This window comes from Dendropsophus ebraccatus, chromosome 14 (assembly GCF_027789765.1).
Source record: "Dendropsophus ebraccatus isolate aDenEbr1 chromosome 14, aDenEbr1.pat, whole genome shotgun sequence".
In the NCBI taxonomy this organism is placed as follows: domain Eukaryota; kingdom Metazoa; phylum Chordata; class Amphibia; order Anura; family Hylidae; genus Dendropsophus; species Dendropsophus ebraccatus.
Genome location: NC_091467.1, coordinates 51944145 through 51964098, shown reverse-complemented (window position 1 = coordinate 51964098; position 19954 = coordinate 51944145). Strand labels below are relative to the sequence as shown.

Sequence of the window (19954 nt, the reverse complement as noted above, 5' to 3'; positions counted from 1 at the left end):
GCTAGATCGGCGCTTGTTTACTGAGCCTATTCCACGGCCCGATAATCGTTTAGCGAGGGCTGCAGGGACATCGTTAGCGATGTCCTTGCAGCCCTTGTTTAAACACAATACTTTACCTAACCATGTTGCAGGTCTTCTCCTGCGCTCCTTCTTCCTCCCGGACCCGCGTGCAGCAGCAGCTACGGTGCGGTCTGTCTGAGCTGACAGACTGCTCAGCCAATCACTGGCTACGGCGGTCCTGGACAGTAATTGGCTGAGCAGTCTGTCAGCTAAGATAGGCCGCACCGAAGCTGCTGCTGCGTGCGGGACCAGGAGGAAGAAGGAACGCAGGAGAAGACCTGCAACATGGTTAGGTAAAGCATGGTGCTTGTGGAATCATCGGTTGCCCACTGCGCATCGCTATTCCATGCAGCAATGTGCGGTCGGTGCCCGATGATTTTAGGTTTGACCCTAAATAAACGATCAGCTGATGACACGAACATCGGCTGATTATTGTCTCTATTCCACGAAGCTATAATCGGCCAAATCACGCCGATTCGGCAGATTATCGCCCTGTGGAATAGGCCCCTTAGGTCAAGGACCCAGTAATCAAGTTAATTGGCTAAGCAAGTGGCCAGGGCTGTACTGAAAGCTATATGATGTCATAGTGTGAGTTTGATGACATCGTTAGTTCCGGATGCAGTGTGTAAAATACAAAATGATGCCCAAAGCCACTCAAGACTATAGGTGCATATCTCAGTGTATAACCCCCACCATAGGCATCCCCCACCATAGGCACTTAGTAAGGACAACACTAAGGACCATATAACAATGAGAATTTTCCTTCATCCTCATACCGACAATATTCTTGAGGCATCTAGAAAACAAGGAAGTCAGCAAAGGGATCCCATCTAACATCCCCACACAGCTGACAGGGAGCTGTCTACCGCCAGAGCGGGCTCCAATGAGAGGCCAGCGCACACAGGTCAGGCCCCCCGCTCAGGTCCCGTCTTGCATTCGTGACTTTTACTTGGCCCTGTGCCTCTTAATTATGATGAATGTTTCTTGAAATGAACTTAATTCCAAAGGCTGACAAATACAATTTGCGCCATTTAACTGTTTGCTAGAGATGCCGGGGGAGGCACAGGAGGCCTCACGATTAATTCATCAGTCTCAATTGAGACATTTTGCTGTCTGGGAGAGTTAATTACTTGGCGATGTAGGAATGGGGGGGCGTTAACCCTGTGTGTCTTGGAGGAATGAAGGGATGTACACGAGAGACACGATAAGGCCCCTTTTACACGGGGCGATTAGAAGGAGCGCTCACTTGCTCTTCATTCATCGCTCGATGCTGCCGCTACTACATGTGCCGACAGTGAGTGGTTAAGAGCTGGGGGGGGTCCCACGGGGAGCTGCGGGGGGGCTGCCCAGGTGATCGCTAGATCGTTCTCTTCTATTACACGAGACGATTATCAGACAAATACGGCCGATAATCACTTTGGGTAATAGGGTCTTAAATGATGCCTCCAATAGGTCAACAAACGTACAGAAATCTTGATGAAACATATCTTTGCACTGAAAAGGGGATGGAGAGAATTCTCTTGATGTGATTGGCTGCCAGGAAGAACTGAGTGAGGGAGGGGGAGGACCCTCTAGATGACAAAGTAGAGCAGTGTTCCCCAATCTGTGTCTTTCTAGTGGTTGCAAAACCACAACTCCTATGAGGACCTGCCTGATAGGAGTCGTAGCTTTGCAACCATTAGAAAGACACAGATTGGGGAAGACTGCAGTAAAGCAACAAAACGCAGTAAAATGATCCATAATCGTCTGTTCTTGCAGGGTTATTATTGTGATGCATACGAGACTCACATATATATCTCCACTTATGCAGGATTAAGAAACCCACAATGAAAAGTGATGGGAAAAAATCCATTTCGATCAACCGAGCGGTGACAAATGCAGCAGCGCCATTACCCGACCAATTTAGTGCGGAGATTTTTATTTACTTTACTGCAGGGAAAGCAAAAATGTTCATTACTTTATGTATACTAAATAGCTTTCAGGAGGACTGCTGCCATTCCGATAATTGCTGTAAATCCATTGCACGCTTAAGGAGATAAGTAGGCTTGTCCTGCTGTTATTCTTCTCTAAAAAGGCTACAAGTATTATAAACTTACACTGCCCCTCCTGGTTTATTTTGGTACTGCATTTATTTATTTAATTACTTTTTTCCTTACCTCTCATGTCCACCTAGAGGTTCATAGATATAGCCTGTTCTTAGCATGCATCAGTTTCTAGAGGTAAATTTAAGCATTACTTGAGGTTCCTTTTGGAATTTATTTATTTTGCCCTTAGCTCACATCACCACCTAGAGGTTCCTTTAGGTATTACATTTTAAAGAATGATTGTTTTTCTTAGCTTGCATCTCCACCTAGAGGTCTATTTAGGTATTACATAAAAATAAAAAAAAAGATTCCTCTTTGCTCACATTTTTACCTTAGGGTGCACTTTGATACTGTTAGAAGATTGCAGATGATAAAGCATGAGAGAAATTCTCCTGTATTACAGGAATAAACTGGACACAGATACAGAAGCAATCCATCCTGGAGGCAGGGAAATAAGGAATTCCCTCCTGTGGTCCTGGCTCACCACCATTCCTATGAGTATTATAACACAAGTTTCACCACTTCTTTACCAGCCCGCATATGGCTCAAGTCTCTTTCCTTCGGGCCTGTGTCCATCATAGAGCTCCCTAAGATGGAGTATAATCTCCTCGGCATTCTCCCCAGTCAGTGCAGACACTGCTATAATCCTTCCCTCCACCTTCTCCCGGAGACACTCCAGGGTTTTTCTGGCATTAGGAAGGTCCAGTTTGTTGGCAACAATAAGATGGGGACGGAGCGGTAGACTCTCATCAAATTGGCCCAGTTCATACTGTAAGGAGCTCAGCTGGGTCCACGGCTCTGGGTGTGCGAGGTCCAGCACGTACAGCAGAATCCGACACCTCTCAATGTGTCTGAGAAAAGACAGGCCCAAACCCCGGTTTCGATGGGCTCCTTCTATTATGCCTGGAACATCCGCCACTGAGATGCCAATGAGAAAGAGCAGTTAAACATATTGGGAAGGGGACATTGTTTTTATAGGGTTTTTTCTCTGACAATTTTAGATCATGAATCTTCCTGGAAAATTCTATGTACCGTACACCATACACCACACAGTCCATAGAAAGCATTACAGGACCACCTAGAGGCTGACACTGGTATTACAAAAGGAAAGCATGCAAAAAAAAAAAAGGGTTGACCCATTCACCTGCGACCAGAGATACACATAGATGATGCCAATAGTCCCAAAAAAAAACCTGATAATTCAGCCATCTCTGTATGTCATAAAATCTTTATATTTATTGATAGCATAAAAAATTGGCCACACCATGGAACATCACAGTACAAAAAGAAGAACGATTCATTGTTAATGTGATGTTTCATGGTCTGTAATGCTTTTACATGCTTCCAATAAATATAAAGATTTTATGACCAACAGAAAGTTCTGGATCATCAGTTTTTTTTTTATTGCAAAAGTAAAACTACATATACATATAAATGTTAATATATGACCAGTCAATAATGTTTTATATTGAGTGTCAGTGGATCCATACTGCATTTCTATACTGACTACAATAAGTGTATTTAGTGTATCTGGCACCCTGTAACTCTGGTGCCAATACTCCCCAAACATATTCACCAAATACACTCTTCTTCGTCCTCTTCTACATATTAGATTGCTGGTATATACCCTTACAGATTAATACCATATATATTTAGTTAGGGTAACTTACAGGCTATCTGTTCATGGTCTTGGTAATTGATCACTCCGACATGGGGATTGAGGGTGGTAAAAGGATAGGCAGCCACGGCGGGACGAGCATTGGTCAGAAGACGTAACAACGATGACTTTCCAGCATTAGGAAATCCCACCTTGAAAGCAGGAACATGTGATAGTTTTAGATTATTTTTTTTTTACTAGAAAACGTTGACCATGTGACTAATGTGTTAATAGGTAGATGCCCTGAGAGACTGAAGAGGTATACCTGTCTGGGACATTTAGGCATATACTGTGAATGATATGTAAGGCTCCCCTGGCCTGTCTGGTCTGCTTGCAATAGCCAGAGGTGTTTGGAAAACCGAAACAGCTGTCATAGTCCCGATCACCTCCATTTATCAAACATTTATGACACTGTGGCTGCCTCTGTTACAAGGGCACATGGAAACTGTGCAACTGGACTGGACTGTCTCAGCCCTAGGTGAACATCACAGGTGGCAAAATCCACATTGTACATCCCACCCAATGTGACATGAGGACCCCCACATGACAACACACTGGGGCTGTTGTATACATGACCTTGGTAGAGGGAAATGGAAAAGGTAGACATACCCCAACATATAAACACACTGTGTAGCCATAAACACCCCATAGATAATAATGATGTATACTATATTAACCCTTACCATGCCAGCGTGAGCCATGGTTTTCAGCTCCAGGTGCAGGCAGCGCTCTTCCCCCAGATCCCCTGGTGTGGCTGTAACCGGAGCCCGGTTCTCATTGCTGAGGAAGAATCGGTTTCCTTTTCCTCCAGCACCTCCATAAGCTGCAAAAAACTCCTCCCCTGGTGTGGCGAGGTCGGCAAGGGTCACCCCATCCTCCTTCACCAGCGTACCAACTGGGACCTGACAATGTGCACAGACACCAATCCATCACTACAATAGCAAGAATAACACATGCCAATGCCCTATCTATGTATCTTTTTATCCCAACAGATGACCCGCAGCAGAACTTGATGCAACATTTCAATGCTCTCACACCGCCATTTTCTAGCATAAGTCATGAAACACAACACACTAAGTATATACAGGTGCTACAATAAAGTATATACAGGTGCTACAAGTCAGTCACCTGTTGAGGGAAACATCTCCCGGGTGGTCTGTGTCCCACACCACACAGTCCACCAAAGATGCGCAGATGTGTGCCTCACGTTGCCAACTGCCCTTGTACCGGGTCGGTATATCGCAATCAGCCTTGTGTCACTCAACTTTAATAAGTAGGAAGGAGTTCTTTATTAGAGATGAGCGAACCGGGTTCGGGTTCGAGTCGATCTGAACCCGAACGTTCGGTATTTGATTAGCTGGGGCTGCTGAAGTTGGATAAAGCTCTAAGGTTGTCTGGAAAACATGGATACAGCCAATGACTATATCCATGATTTCCACATAGCCTTAGGGCTTTATCCAAGTTCAGCAGCACCCGCTAATCAAATGCCGAAAGTTCGGGTTCGGATCGACTCGAGCATGCTCGAGGTTCGCTCATCTCTATTCTTTATGCCTCCAAAACATCTGTGGAGTGCACTAAATGTGGGTGAACTAAATGGACATGATGCCAGCGGAGCGGTGAGAAAACAATTTTGTCTCCATACTTATCTAGTTTACTAGTATTCAAGAACGCCACAAATTCATCTAGTGCACTAGAAACCCGTCTAGATTAGGAAGGAGTCATCTATGTAACGCCACCATACCAACACGTCAAAAATGGTGGGTTACGTAGATCGATCCTCAAGAAACACAAATGGATTGATTATGTAGGTAAGTGTGACATTCACACCCATCGATATGCCTCTCCTTTGCAGATAAATCTTGTTGCTTGAAAAAAAATGTTAGCTAAAACCAGTTCCGGCATCCTCAAAATAAAGTCACATTGTTTAGGTATATTTTGAAGCTGTGGTAATGAGGAAGAAACCACTGCCCGGCTTATAGTCTGTTCTATTGAGGTGTAACAAAAAGGGCATCATCAGGAATATTATTGAGAAACTGAGTAGAATCTTGTAACTACGATCTTGTATTCATTGCTATAGGTCTCAATACCCTATCCAAAAACATGAAAATATGGCTCAATATGGACTCCCTATCAGAGATGATCGATCTCCCTGGTCGATTAAGTTTAACATTGTCTTTTTGGTAAAAAAAATAATATAACACTGGCATTTTAGTATGTTTCACTGTAAGATATTCACTCAGCTATTCATCTATAATATTCTGGCCTTATCATTCCGGCAAAATAGTCTCAAACTTTTTCATTTCCAAAAACTTTGGATCATTTAAAAGTAAACTATGAAAAGTCCTAATAGGTACTGCCATATATGAAGGTGTAAAATCACTCTTCACCTTTATCCCTAACTGCTTCAAATCTTATTACTAGTTGTTTCCCTTAGAGGGGGTGTGGGAGTTGCATGAAACCCAACCTGTAAATGTAACCTTCTATTAAGTCTATTACAAACCAGTCTGCTTTTAAGCTGGAACAAAAGTTCAACCCTTTGGACAATGATGCAGGCTGTTGTGGTAAAAGATATTTACCAGGTTGGTGTCTCCGAGTTCCCATCTTTAGAGTATTGAATTTGCTGTTGTTCCTCTGACTTTTGCCTTTTCGTGGTCTTTGTCTTTTACGTCCTCCTCTCCTTGTTTTCTAGGGAGCGCTGTTGTCCTCTCCAATGTTAGAGGATTGATTAAAGTTCTTCTTCTTGTTTTTCTTGTAAGTGTTGAGTAATCTTGAGAGTCACACTACCATTTGTTTCTTCTCTTCTTGAAGATTAGCTCGAAATTTATTGAGAAACTGATCTTCTAGGTTATACATTTAGCACAGTCCTTTGCTGAAAGTCAATTTCTCAAAGTACCATCAATTACAGCCAATTGTCATGTATTGTATTGTCATTATCGTCATGTATTGGACTGTACTGCAAGTTCTCTGGCAGAGACAACATCAGCTGGCACCGGTGAACTGTCTTCATAGTGCTGATTGTATTTCTTGGATATCTGTCTATCTCTCTGTCTCATATCTATCTATCTCCTATCTCTCGCATCTCTCTCATCTATCTATTTAGCTATCTCATATTGATCTTTCTCTCTATCACCTCTCTCCTATGTACACCTCCTCTCGGCAACTCACCTTAACATACAGGTTCTCGCCCCCTTTTCCATAACAATTCTTACTCCGTCCCGGCTCACCTTGAACCCCCTGGTACATTGGAGCAATGGTGGAGAGAGACTTCACACAGGGATCCACTAGAGGCAAAACAGAAGACAAAACAAAATCATCTATAAAACATGCTGTTCTATAACAAATTGCAGTAACACATAAGGAATGATGAGAGTGATCAGTACTAACTGTCGGAGCGTAGGGAGGGAGAGACACCACACAGGGTTGCAGTCCATTACCATGCTTTGCACAGGAACTGTATATACAAGTCAATAGATTTCTCATCAGATTAAGTTGCTTTATTTGTCATAATAATTGTACTGGGGCATTTAAAGGGATTCTATCAGCACCTGGACCAGACCAGAGGTGCTGACAGTGTAGTATCCCCTTGTGTTCATGGACCCTGTTTAGAAAGCCTCTGTCCAGTAGACTTGCCAGTTCACTCCTGTGTCGACCATTACCTCAGGGGAAGCACTCCTGGTAACGCCATTCATGCAAGTGCAATAGGGAAGAGGAGTCGCACATGCACATTGAAAATTCCAACTGAGGGCATTGGCTTCAGGCTCTCAGCATGCATGCTACACTCTTCCACCCTATGGCGCATACGCAAACAGACTTACCAAGAGCACGCCCCGAGAGGGAATTGTCGGTGCAGGCATGAACTGGCAAGTCGTCACGAGCGTCCCCTTGCCAGCAACGGCGTATGCGTGCAACTACATGATGGCAACGGGGGAGCAGGATTCAGGCTAATGGGTAAATATGCATGAAAACAGCGAGGAGGGAGTAGGGGTGAGGCGTGCTGAGGTGCCGAAGGCCAAGCTACTACTGCTATTTGACAATGGTTAGAGTGTTTTTGTAAAGAGTGTAAAAAATCTACTACATGGAGGCTTTGTAAACAGGGACCATGCACACGAGCACTGATTATAATACAGTCAGATTCTTTTTGTAACCCATAGCAACCGAACACAGCACAGCTTTCATTTTCATCTTGCTGTGGTAAAGTGAAAACTGAGCTGTGATTGGTTGCTATGAGTAACAGAAAATCTGACAGCGCCATAAATCTGCCCAGTGCCCATTGATCAGGATGGCGCAATAACTCCGCAATGCTTTTACCCTTAAATATCACATGCCCGCCATTGCCACCATCTCCCCCATCTGGTCCTCCGAACTCCTTCCTCGGCTCACTATGGAAGCAGGACGCCCCATGTCCTCCGGCTCCTCCCACCACGCGGACTTTACGATGGTCAACAAAATAACGGGTCTGAAATGGAAAAGGAAATAAAACATTTCTATGTAATAAATTACAACATATTATGGACTTTATAAGGATGCTGGGAGTTGTAGATGGTCCGAGGACTCACCAGCTTCTTCTCGGACACATCTCTCTTGCCTCTGACTACGTTGCGGTGTTTGGCAGAGAGGGGGGATCCAGTGGAGAGAAGGCGGAGATGTGACACATGGGGGATTGGAGACAAACCTGGAGAACATCTACTCTGGGATGTAACAGCTCTGCTCAGCCGCAACATGTGAGCGAGACCCCTGAGCCAGGACCAGGACTGCACCGTCTGCATGGCTACCTGCAACACAGCACAATATATAAAGCATGTGGCACAATCCTGGTGTATTCAACCTATTTACTATAGGGCAGTGATATATTTTGCTATATGGCAGCACTATTGCAGCATTATATGGTATTATACTCCCATTGACAAAAACATTACGCACCAAGGAGGAGTTGGAATAAAAAACTATGTGTGATGTAACTGTGATATATGATGTTATACGTGTGACATAATGATATATATGTGTAATGTACTGATATATATATATGTGTGTGTGTGTGTGTGTGTGTGTGTGTGTGATGTAATGGTGATATATGTGTGATATAATAGTATGTGTGATGTAATGGTGATATGATTAGAAAAACTGTGCAGAGTTGATATGATTAGGCACCTCTAGCCTGGATATAAGATAATATACAGTTTGGCTCCTTTAGCCTGGATAGAAGATGACATACAGTTGGGCACCCCTAGTCCGGACTCTGGACTCAAGATAAAATACGGTTGGGCATCTCTAGCCTGGATATAGGATAAGATACAGTTGGGCACCTCTAGTCTGGACATAAGATGAGATATGGTTGGGAACCTTTTGCCTGGATATAGGATAAGATACAGTTGGGCATTTCTAGTCTGGGCACAAGATGAGATACAGTTGGGCACCTCCTGCTTAGAAACATGATGAGATACAGTTGGACACCTCTAGTCTGGACACAAGATGAGATACAGTTGGGCACCTCTTCTTTGGATACATGATGAGATACAGTTGGACACCTTTAGTCTGGACAAGATGAGATACAGCTGAGAAACATATAGGGTGCCAAATTACATTCCGTAAAGCCCTTGAAAATGCAGACAGACGGGTGTGTAATGACGGGGCAATATTGTGTATTGTCCCCTCTAACATCAGTGACAGCTTGAAGTCTTTTGTGGTAGTTGTGGATGAGGCTTATTTTCTCAGATGGTAAAGCTGTCCATTCTTCTTAGCAAAAAGCCTCCAGTTCCTATAAATTCCTGATCTGTTTTGCAGAGTGGTTCAATGATATTAAGGTCAGGATACTAAAATGGCCACTCCAGAACCTTCACTTTGTTCTGCTGTAGCCAATGACAAGTCAACTTGGCTTTGTGTTTTGGATCACTGTCATGCTGGAACGTCCAAGAACGTTCCATTTGCAGCTTCCGGGCTGATAACGTGCAGCATTCATCTTTCCTTCAAGTATGACCAAGTTTCCTGTACCTTTGTAACTCACACATCCCCAAAACCTCAGCAATTCACCTCCTTGCTTTACAGTAGGAATGGTGTTCCTTTCATCACAGGCCTTGTTGGCACCTCTCCAAATGTAAACTTTATGGTTGTGGACACAAAGTTTGATTTTATTCTCATCACCGCTAGTTTTCAGAGAGTCCTGTATTACAGCTGATGTTAATTGTGAGTAGTTCTTTGCATCCTGAACAGTTTTCCTGGCAGTTATGGCCAAAATTTTCGTCAAATTTGTGTCAACTTCTGTGGATGTTATCAGGCCAAAATCACCATGGTCTGTGAACTTTTGATCGGGGTCATTTGTATGTTTTGGGCTATCATGATTGGCTACAGTAGAACAAAGTGAAGGTTCTGGAGTGGCCATCTCAGTCTCCTGACCTCAATATCATTGAGCCACTCTGTGGAGATCTTAAGCACACCGTTCATGCAAGAGAGATCAGGAATTTACAGGAACTGGAGGCTTTTTGCTAAGAAGAATTGGCAGCTTTACCATCTGAGAAAATAAAGAGCCTCATCCACAACTACCACAAAAGACTTAAAGCTGTCATTAATTTTAGAGGGGGCAATACATGGTATTAAGAACTGGGGTATGTGAACTTTTGATCAGGGTCATTTAGATGTTTTTGGTTGTCATAATTATTTAAAAAGAGAAAACACAGTAGTATGACAATAAATGGCTTCACCCGACCACTAACCATGAGTGGGAAAAAAAGTTTTTGTTGTATCATTCATATTCTCTGAAAAAAGATAAAGCAAAAATTCTGCCAGGGTATGTAAATTTTTGAGCACAACTACGCTATTCAGAAGTAGTTTCTAACAGCCTTTTACTTTACGTCCTCTTGGCAAGATTTTTTGCCACCAGGCCAGGGGTGGTATTTGTGACACTGTGCAGTGTGGCCTGTTCTGTGCTGCCACACAGTGTATGTATGCAGTGTATTGTAAGGGCAGAAATAGCACCATTGTGTGATGTGGAAATCAGCACCACATCCCATTGAAGTGAGAGGTGAATGTTGGCTATGAAGGTTGGACCATCATGCTACATTAGAGCAGATCACCAACATAATATACCCAGGAGGGGGGGTTTTACCAGATGTATGTAACAAACCAGATGAGTGTACCCTACTGTGTATGGGGCTTTAGAGTAGACAGGTGGTTTCTGCTCCTCTAATAACCAAGGTATATAAACAACAGTATAAGGATTGGATAAATAGCTGTCTTCTCTGATGAGTCACAGGAAATAGTTAGTCGTTTGATAGAATTTGGACCTATTTTTATTGTTGATTGTTTGCATGTAATAAGACGTCGTTCAGTCGTTCGCAGTAGCGACGACAGGACGACCACAAGAACGATCCTCGTGTAATTGGTTAAACGATTTCAGGTCGTTCCCATAGCGGTTGTTTGAGATAGTTTATTGTTAATGGTTGAAAATTGGCTTTGTCGCATAATACCCTTATGGTCTGGGGGATGTTCTCTAGGTGACTCTTCCATGTGGAGGTGCTCTTGGCTGATCTGTGTTGGAATCCATCCTTGCAGATCACATCCATCCCTACAGCCTAAGTGTCTGGGGCAGGTGAGATCTGCCAGCAAGACAACGTGACATGTACATGACCAACACTCCCAAGCACCACCTTGGTCCCCTAATTTTCCAGAACTCAAGTGAGCTTCTCTGGGACCACCTGGATGGGGTGTGGGCTCTATCAGAAGCTGTATGATACAGATAGCATGGCTCCAGATACCTGAGACACCTGAGGACCTTCTTGAGTCACTCCCCACCCATCTAGCTGCGGTTCAGGCTGCAAATTACAGCTACTCTGGATATTAGCTACTGGTTACAATATTGGACTCAATGTGCGACCCCTTCTGCTCAGAGACCAGGTCACTAGACCCCTGGTTGGGCCATAGCTCTGGAGTAATATACACAGACAGATCTCATGTGTATAACAGAGCACAGACTGTGATGATGCACCATATAATATCACTATAGCCCGCCCAGAAATGGGTTAAAGGGGTTCTCCATAGGTATGGAAATAAAATCATGGTATAGTCAAATGTTTCCCAATTTTCTGATATACTTTATTCCTCTCCATTTTTCAGACTTCCATTTGCGATCAATGAATGTGAAAAATCTGCACAGACTGAATCTCTCTCACAGCTGAAGGTTTGCTACAATTGCATCCAGTGTAGACTGTGCTGTGAGAGAAGGAACCCCACTCCTGTGCTGATGGTCTGTCACAATGTATCAGTGAGAGGGGCTGTCACAGAGGATTGTTCTGCCTGGATACAATGCTAGCAAATTCTTACATATGAGTATTAGGCCTGGCCAGCAAGATGGCTTTCATTCACTCACAGCAAGCAGAGAGAAACTAGTATATCACAGACTGCTTTCATTACCCATAGCCACTTGTATTCAGTCACTGCAAAGTGCCAGGCTAGCAGGACACCCTAGGAACTAGTATACCTAATGTGAACAGCGCCATTCTGTGCTCAGCTACAGCCCTCATAATATAACACAGAGCAGCGACAATGACAAGGTTACATGTGATATTATCCTACAGCTGCGCCATGCCGCTCACCTTCCAGCCAGTCCCATCCTTCTCACAATTCAATACCCCACCACCCTCACTGTCCCCACGCCTGCCGCCATATTGTTGAAGCTGCCCGCTATTCCGAGGGAACTCGAGCCCCGCCAAAATGGCCGCCCCTGGTCAGTACATACAGGGCTGGGGAGAAAAATGCACCTCAAGTGACTACAGCGAAAACAGGAAGTACGTCATAGGCGGAACTTCCCAGACTGCTCTATTCTGTAGTTTAAAGCGAGCGTTAGTAAGAGCAGCAGTCAGTGATGAATAAGAAGGAAAACCGTTAAAGAATTATATATATATATATATATATATATATATATATATATATATATATATATATATATATATATATATATGCTATTAGTAACTATAGTATTAACAGAATGCATGCACTACAAACACGCACAACAAAAAGAATGAAGAAAAATAATGAACATTATTTCCTATGGGGAAAGATGTAATTTTTTTGTTTTATAAGCTAGATAGACCTGGAATGAACAGGATATATCTGTAGTGCAAAGGGGTATGAGCGTATACAGCATAGAAGTAGATGTGTAATAAGTTTCCTGTTTCAGATACACCTCAAATGAATAGGATATATAGTGAAATGAGGGCATATATATATATATACTCATACCCCTATGCACTACAGATATGTCCCGTTCATTCCAGGTCTATCTAGCTTATAGAAGCCAATGAAAACTTATTTTACATCTTTCCCCATTGGAAATAATGTTGATTCTTTTTCTTCATTCTATTTGTTCATGCTTTTTAGTGTGTCCCCCAAAAAGGAGTGGTATACAGGTGGCGGTGTCACTAAGATCTGTAAATGATGAAGTTTCCAGCCCCTAGCTCCAATCTGTGACATGTGGATCGGAGTTCATGGTATATAAAACATCAAGAAACATGAAACTTCATAAGTGGGATCAGGTGAGGGATTGTGTGACGTCTCCTGGCCACTGACCAGCCAGTTATCACCACTTATCACAGAGCAGAGTCCATGATCTGAGACACTTATGGTCTGTTTACACTAAGCGATAATTCGCCCAATCGATCGTTTAACGATTTTGAAGCAACGATTTGGTTTTTATAACGATCAGTGTTTAGACGAATAAATCGTTAGAAAAATCGTTATTGCAATTGTTTTTAAGATCTCTTCAGCCCATCTCACACATAGGGTGAATCTTTGAAAGACTGTTTACACGAAGGGATCTGCGAATTTTTAGCGAATGTCCAACGATGATTTGAGAACATGTTGAAAGATCACAATGAACGATTTCTTGCTCGTTGTTTGATCGTTCGCTGTGTTTACACGAGCCGATTATCGCTCAAATGCGATTGTTATTGCGAAAATTCAAACGATAATCACTCAGTGTAAATGCTCCATAAGCAACCTTAGTTTATCACTGGATCACTAAGTGTGGAGGAAGTTAACGCTGATCACTGTTAAGTCCCATTGGTTGGGAGATCAGCGATGAGCTGGAGAACCAGAGAATCACTGCACGGACGCATCATCACATGAGAAGAACGGCGTCTAGTGATCCATCCTGTACTGTGAGGGACATTGGACGTCACACACCAATCCTAGAACATCACACAGTGTCTACACAACCATCAGAAGGGACCATCACCCCATTGGGCTATGAGCCACACGTACAGCTACAGGTGACCCACTGACCTCACACCACCGCTGTCATGGCTATCATGATGCAGAGCCATGGAGGTTGGAATGGAGGTCTGCCCTCTTAAAGGGAACCATTCACCCCGTGGCCCCAGGCATAAACTGACATACAGTGACATAAAGGTCAATATACTTACCACATTGCTCCCGGTCCCGTCCCGAATCACGTTGTTGACATGGAGAAATCTCCAATTCTTCTTCTCGCGTCAATTATGGTAATGAGCCCGAAGTCCAGCCTTCTCCCCGCCTCCGACACTTGATTGACACCGGGTCTTCTTTCTTCTCGGCGAATCCCGCGCAGGCGCCGTGGCAGTCGTTTTCAGTGCATGCGCAGTTCACAATTGAAGCCGCTCCGCAGCTTCACTGTTTACTGTGCGTGCGCCGATTGTCTCGAGCACGTATCCTGTTTACCGCGCAGGCGCAGAAGAGGTTACGAGACCATCGCAACGATTTGGTAGTGGAACCAGAGGTACGGCCATTTCTCCAGTGTCTCAGGAGCCATGTTACTTGTGCTACTGTGAACATCCTGTGTGGCCTGAATATGCTACCATGACCTGCAGTATCTCATGCTTCCAATTGAACACATATGGGGCATCATTGGTCGGCAATCACAAAGCAGGGGATCTTTACTATTTGTGTGCCTAAGGGCCCTATTCCACAGAAATGATAATCGTCCAAATCGGCCCATTCGTCCCGATTCGGCCGATTATCGCTCGGTGGAATAGAGAGAACAATCAGCCAATGATCGTGTCATCGGCTGATCGTTCATTTAGGGCCAGACCTAAAATCATCGTTCCCCCACCGCGCATCGCTGCGGTGGAATAGCGGTGCGCGGTGGGCGACCGATGATTTGACAAGCGCAGCATACATTACCTGTCAGGTCTTCTCCTCCACTCTGTCTTCCTCCCCGGGTCCCGTGCGCTCTAGCTTCAGAATGGCCTGTCAGCTGACGGAGCGCTCAGCCAATCACAGGCCGGGACCCCCAGCTGACAGGCCATTCTGAAGCTAGAGCGTGCGGGACCCGGGGAAGAAGACAGAGCGGAGGAGAAGACCTGACAGGTAATGTATGCTGCAAGGACATCGGTAACAATGTCCCTGCAGCCCTCGCTTAACGATCATCGGGCCGTGGAATAGGCCCAGTAAACGAGCAGCGATCTAGCAAATCGGCGCTCGTTTATATCGTTGACCTGGCCCTGCTCGGCCCGTGGAATAGGACCCTAAGTGTATTCAGCATTCCAGTGTGGCAGTACATTCCCTGACTGGCAGCGTGCAAAGGCGTGTGTGTGTGTGTGTGTGTGTATGTATGTATATCTGCGTGTGGTGCGTATATTTCATACCACTAATAACTAACGTGTATTCATCCTGTGATTTCCATCATTCCACTACTTTTCCTCTTTCTGCAATTACAATGTCGAGAATTGTATCTAACATCACGGCATGATATAAATCCCTATAGCACTAGACAAATAAGACACAGGACACACAATAAAGTTTCTTTGAAATATTTTTTTTTATCTTTTATCTTTTTTTCTTCATAAAAAGCTAAATTCAAGACATCAGGACAATTCTCAAAACCGTACAGCAGTACAGAAAAAAAAAGACATTTACAACCTGTCCACCCACCCCAGAGCCTCCGCTATACTACAACGCAAAAGGATATAACCAATGTAAACAATGACGGTCCGATGCATGGGAGAAGAAAAGACACCCGGTCAGTGTCCCTGCATCTGTACTGGTTATAAGTGCTACTGGTAAGGACACCATATTGTAGGCTAGACTGATATTCAGCCTCCCTGCTCACATAAATAGGCAAATCTGCCATTCTGGAGCATTTTTTGAAAAAACAGCGCCACACTAGTCCATAGGTTATGTGGGGTATTGCAGCTCATTAGTTTAATGAAGTATAGCTGCAATACCAGATACAACCAGAGGACAACTGCGCCACTGCTGGAAGAAAGAAAATCAGCTGGAATGAAGGGACAGACACGTTCTGGCCTCTACTCTCTGCTATTAACTGCTAATACGAGCAGTCTGTGGAATTATAATGGAAGCCTATTCTGTATACCGGAAGTTCCATAGGCTCCCATTATAACACACACTGCTTGTATTAGCAGTTTATAACAGAGAAGGAGCAGAGAACATCTGTCCCTTTGTCACAGCACCCAGACCCCCACTGAGACAAACTTCTGACCAGTCGTAATGACATGTCAGAAGTTTTTTACATGATAGTTACACTTTAAGTGAATTAGTAGAAATGCCATAGGCCATATTAAGAAGTATACAAAATATGCAGCAGGGGGTTATCCAGAACTGGAAAAAACACAGCTACTTTCTTGCAAAAACAGTGCCACCCCTGTCCCCTGGTTGTGTATAGAACTGCAATGCAGCTCTATTCACCTTAATAGAACTGAGCTACAGAAGTGCACCCAAACTGAGGACAAGAGTGGCAATGATTCTGGAAGAAAGCAGCCATGTTTTTCTAAGCCTGGACAACCCCTTTAACCATAGCATGCCCACTGCTGGTGCCATTGTAGAAGAGACATTTTTTTCTTCTGCCCAGGCAGCAGGATCCAAGGGGTAATAAATATACAGTGTTGGTTTTTAGTGGTAGTTCTCGACCAAACATTACTTGGCATCATCTACAACCACTTTGCATCACACCTTAGCTCACTAATGTCAAATCTGCATCCCTTCAGTTGTTGCAAAACGACAATTCCCATTATGCCTAGAGAGCTGAAGCTTTATCGTGATGGGAATTAGCTCTGCAACAGCTAGGGAGAGTCACAAGTTGACATCTACACCTGATGCAATGCAATAACTATAGTATAGAGGTTCTATACCATCCAGAGGAGCCCACTGATCATTTCTCCTTCAGCAGTGCCATTACTTATAATGGTGTCTTGTGGTGCAAGGGATTGAAACATCATAACTAGAGATGAGCGGATCGCTCAACATTTGAATACCAGTGGCTGACAAAACTGGATGCAGCCCTAGGGGAACAGTCAGGGAAATATGGATATAGGTCATAGGCTATGTTCACACTACGTATATTAATATTCCTATTAATCATGGCCGTTGTTGCCGATTTGCAACAACTGTGGTGATTAATATAAAACTTACATTGTGCTGCCATCTATGAAATCACGGTCGGAGTGTATACACACAGTATACACTCCGGCTGGGAATCCTAGCGGCCACGCAAAAAACTGACATGTCAGTTTTCTGTGACCGCTATTCATTAACGGCCGCAGAGAACCCAATTCACACAATTAAGCTATGCAGCAGTGAATTCGAAGGCGGGCACATCCAAATTCCCAAGAAAGGAAGATCATCCGGTGGATGATCTTCAGTAACACCAACCGTTTATTGAATAGCGGCCGCACAGACATGTCAGTTCATACAATGGAGCGTGCAGCTCCAGCTGCACGCTCCATTGTGTGCAGTGCTGAGTTGAGATGCGGGTGAACAAGGGTGGGCCCGCATCAAAATTCACCAGAAAGGAAGATCATCCGGCGGATGTAGGGAGGAAGGCTGTATCCATTTTTTTCAGGACTTCCTTGGGCTGCATCGAACTTTGTCAGCCACAAGTGCTGAGAGATCCCATCTCTAATCATAACATACCTGGAATACAAACATGGAATACCCCTTTAAAGTTTCGTACATGCAAATCTGTGCATATGTACCTGTTGCGCCTGAGATGCTCATTCAGCCGCCGGTCTTTTTATTCTTCTGTGTGGCGCTGTTTAGGAGTTATTTTTCCTGAATAAATATGCAAATGAGTCCTTTTGGTGCGCTGGGAACATTCTTCAGTCCCTTAGTACACCATCCCGACTGCCCACCGGCTTGTAATCCTCTCCTAAGTATAAATATTCATATATGCCGGTGGGCAGGACTGTGCACTAAGGGGCCTGAGGAAAGGAGGAAAGGTCCCAGTGCACCAAAAGGTGCCACCTAGAAGAATAAGAAGATCAATGTTGGAATGAATACCTCAGCCGCAACAGGTACATATCAGCACAGTCTTATGTAGGTAGGCATAGAGGCATAGCTCTATCCTTTACACACCATTGTACAGTTTATAGATAGTTGCACATACACCTCCAAATAAGCACCTGTCCATATATTGTGTCTGGTATTGCAGCTCAGTTCTACTAACATGAATAGGGCCGAGCTACAATATCCTGTGGACAGGAGTGGAGCTATTTCTGGAAGAGGGCAGCCACGTTTTTCTACTCACAGGCAGTTCCTTCCCCTTTTTTTTACCCAGTACATGAGCCACAATGGACAGACTTTTCAGTATCCCCCAGACTGATGAAGAATCAGTAGGAGAAGCACATTCAGTGTATTACATATAAAATAAACAATAAAATCTAATATATAATATATATATATATTGCTGCGTCTCCTCGACCTGCCTGTCCTGCTGCGGCACTGTACTCATCTCCTACAACCATTAGAAAGCAGAACAGACAACATACAGGTACTGTACAGTCCCTAAATCAACGCTGAATAATATACATACAAGAGAAAAAGAATCCTGCTTCTCCAAAAGTGCTCAGAGAAAATATACTCCAGACATCAACTATACACAGTCATACCCCAGGAGCACACTCATATACATACAGACCTCAAGATCCGCGTGGACCTGAAGATCAGCGTGGACACAAGGAATCACCAACTCCTATTTGCTACAAGTTTCGGCAATCCAGTGCCAGAGGGATGGCAAGATGGCCGCCAGCCCCTTAGCAATGGAGTGTAGATGACTACAAGTTATCTTCCTCACCTGCAGGGGGCATTATGCTATATAGACGCAGCCATTTCTGTATAGGAAATAGTGTGCTGACAACACAGTATTTGTGAGGGCCCTAAAAACAGCCACATATATGTCAGCTTCCTGGGAACTGAACATGGATAGCATATCAATGTTTATTCATTAAGGGTCTGACCCACAGGATCCGCAATGATCAGCAAAATAATGGGGCTGCAGCACAGAAAGAGGTAAAGCAACTCAACTATGCATGGACCACAGAAAACAGCTCCATATATCTCAGCTTCCTGGGTATCTATTAGGTTTAAAGGAAACTGAACGTGGATGACCTATCGATGTTGGATCAGCAGGGATCTGAACGTCAGAATCCCTGCCAATCAGATTGAAAGGGTCAGGCATAGTAACAACTCTACAATATGAGGGATATATATAATAGCATCCTGGATCCCTATGAGAATTGTGGTCTTTATGATTTTAGGCCATTTTCTAGAACCTAAAGATAGATAGCCATTAAAGGGGTACTCCGGGCAAATTACATAATTTAACACTGCACTTATAAAGGAAAGTTATATAACATTGCCATTTACACTCATTAGGACAGCTGTAATGTTACCCGTTTTTCAAAGAATCAATATCCCACAGGAAGTTCTGTAGTTCAGGAAGAAGCAAACACATAACGTCTCAATGCTGTTCCACAGGTGCCATATTGAGACGTGATGTATTTCCTCTCTGTCACAGGGAAACCCGCCCCTCAAAACATCCTCTGCCTGCCCCACTCCTCCTCTGCCCGCCCCACTCCTCCTCTGCCCGCTCCACTCCTCCTCCGCCCGCCCCACTCCTCCTCCTCCTGCCCCACTCCTCCTCCTCCCGCCCCACTCCTCCTCTGCCCGCCCAGTTTTACAATACATACTATATTATCTGTCGGGCTCCCTCCTCTGCACAATCTCAGTCTCCTGGAGATCAGCAGCTGCTTGCAGCATCAGATGTCACAGATCTAGTAGGAGGCATTTGGCACCCTTTCAATGCCAGATGCCTGCTAGGAGATCACTGGTGTCTGATGCTACATGATTCTCCTCCAGAATGACTGAGAAGCAGAGGAGACCTCAGACACCA

The 19954-nt window shown here is 44.1% G+C and overlaps 1 protein-coding gene across 3 annotated transcripts; it reads right to left on the bottom strand.

Annotated features, from left to right (window-relative positions):
- Positions 1–1961: 1961 nt before the first annotated feature.
- MTG2 (mitochondrial ribosome associated GTPase 2) lies at positions 1962–19585 on the bottom strand. 3 transcript variants are annotated; one of them, XM_069952747.1, is made up of 7 exons: positions 19455–19585; positions 8358–8573; positions 8110–8257; positions 6967–7082; positions 4485–4703; positions 3815–3953; positions 1962–3062 (listed from the first exon to the last, which is right to left on the bottom strand). In XM_069952747.1, the coding sequence occupies exons 2-7, from the start codon at positions 8565–8567 to the stop codon at positions 2671–2673; spliced, it is 1224 nt and encodes a 407-aa protein (XP_069808848.1). In that variant the 5' UTR covers positions 8568–8573; positions 19455–19585; the 3' UTR covers positions 1962–2670. The 3 variants fall into 3 exon arrangements, with proteins under 3 accessions (XP_069808848.1, XP_069808847.1, XP_069808846.1); XM_069952746.1 differs by lacking the exon at positions 19455–19585 and adding an exon at positions 12387–12420; XM_069952745.1 differs by lacking the exon at positions 19455–19585 and adding an exon at positions 9105–9134.
- Between the last annotated feature and the right edge of the window lie 369 nt (positions 19586–19954).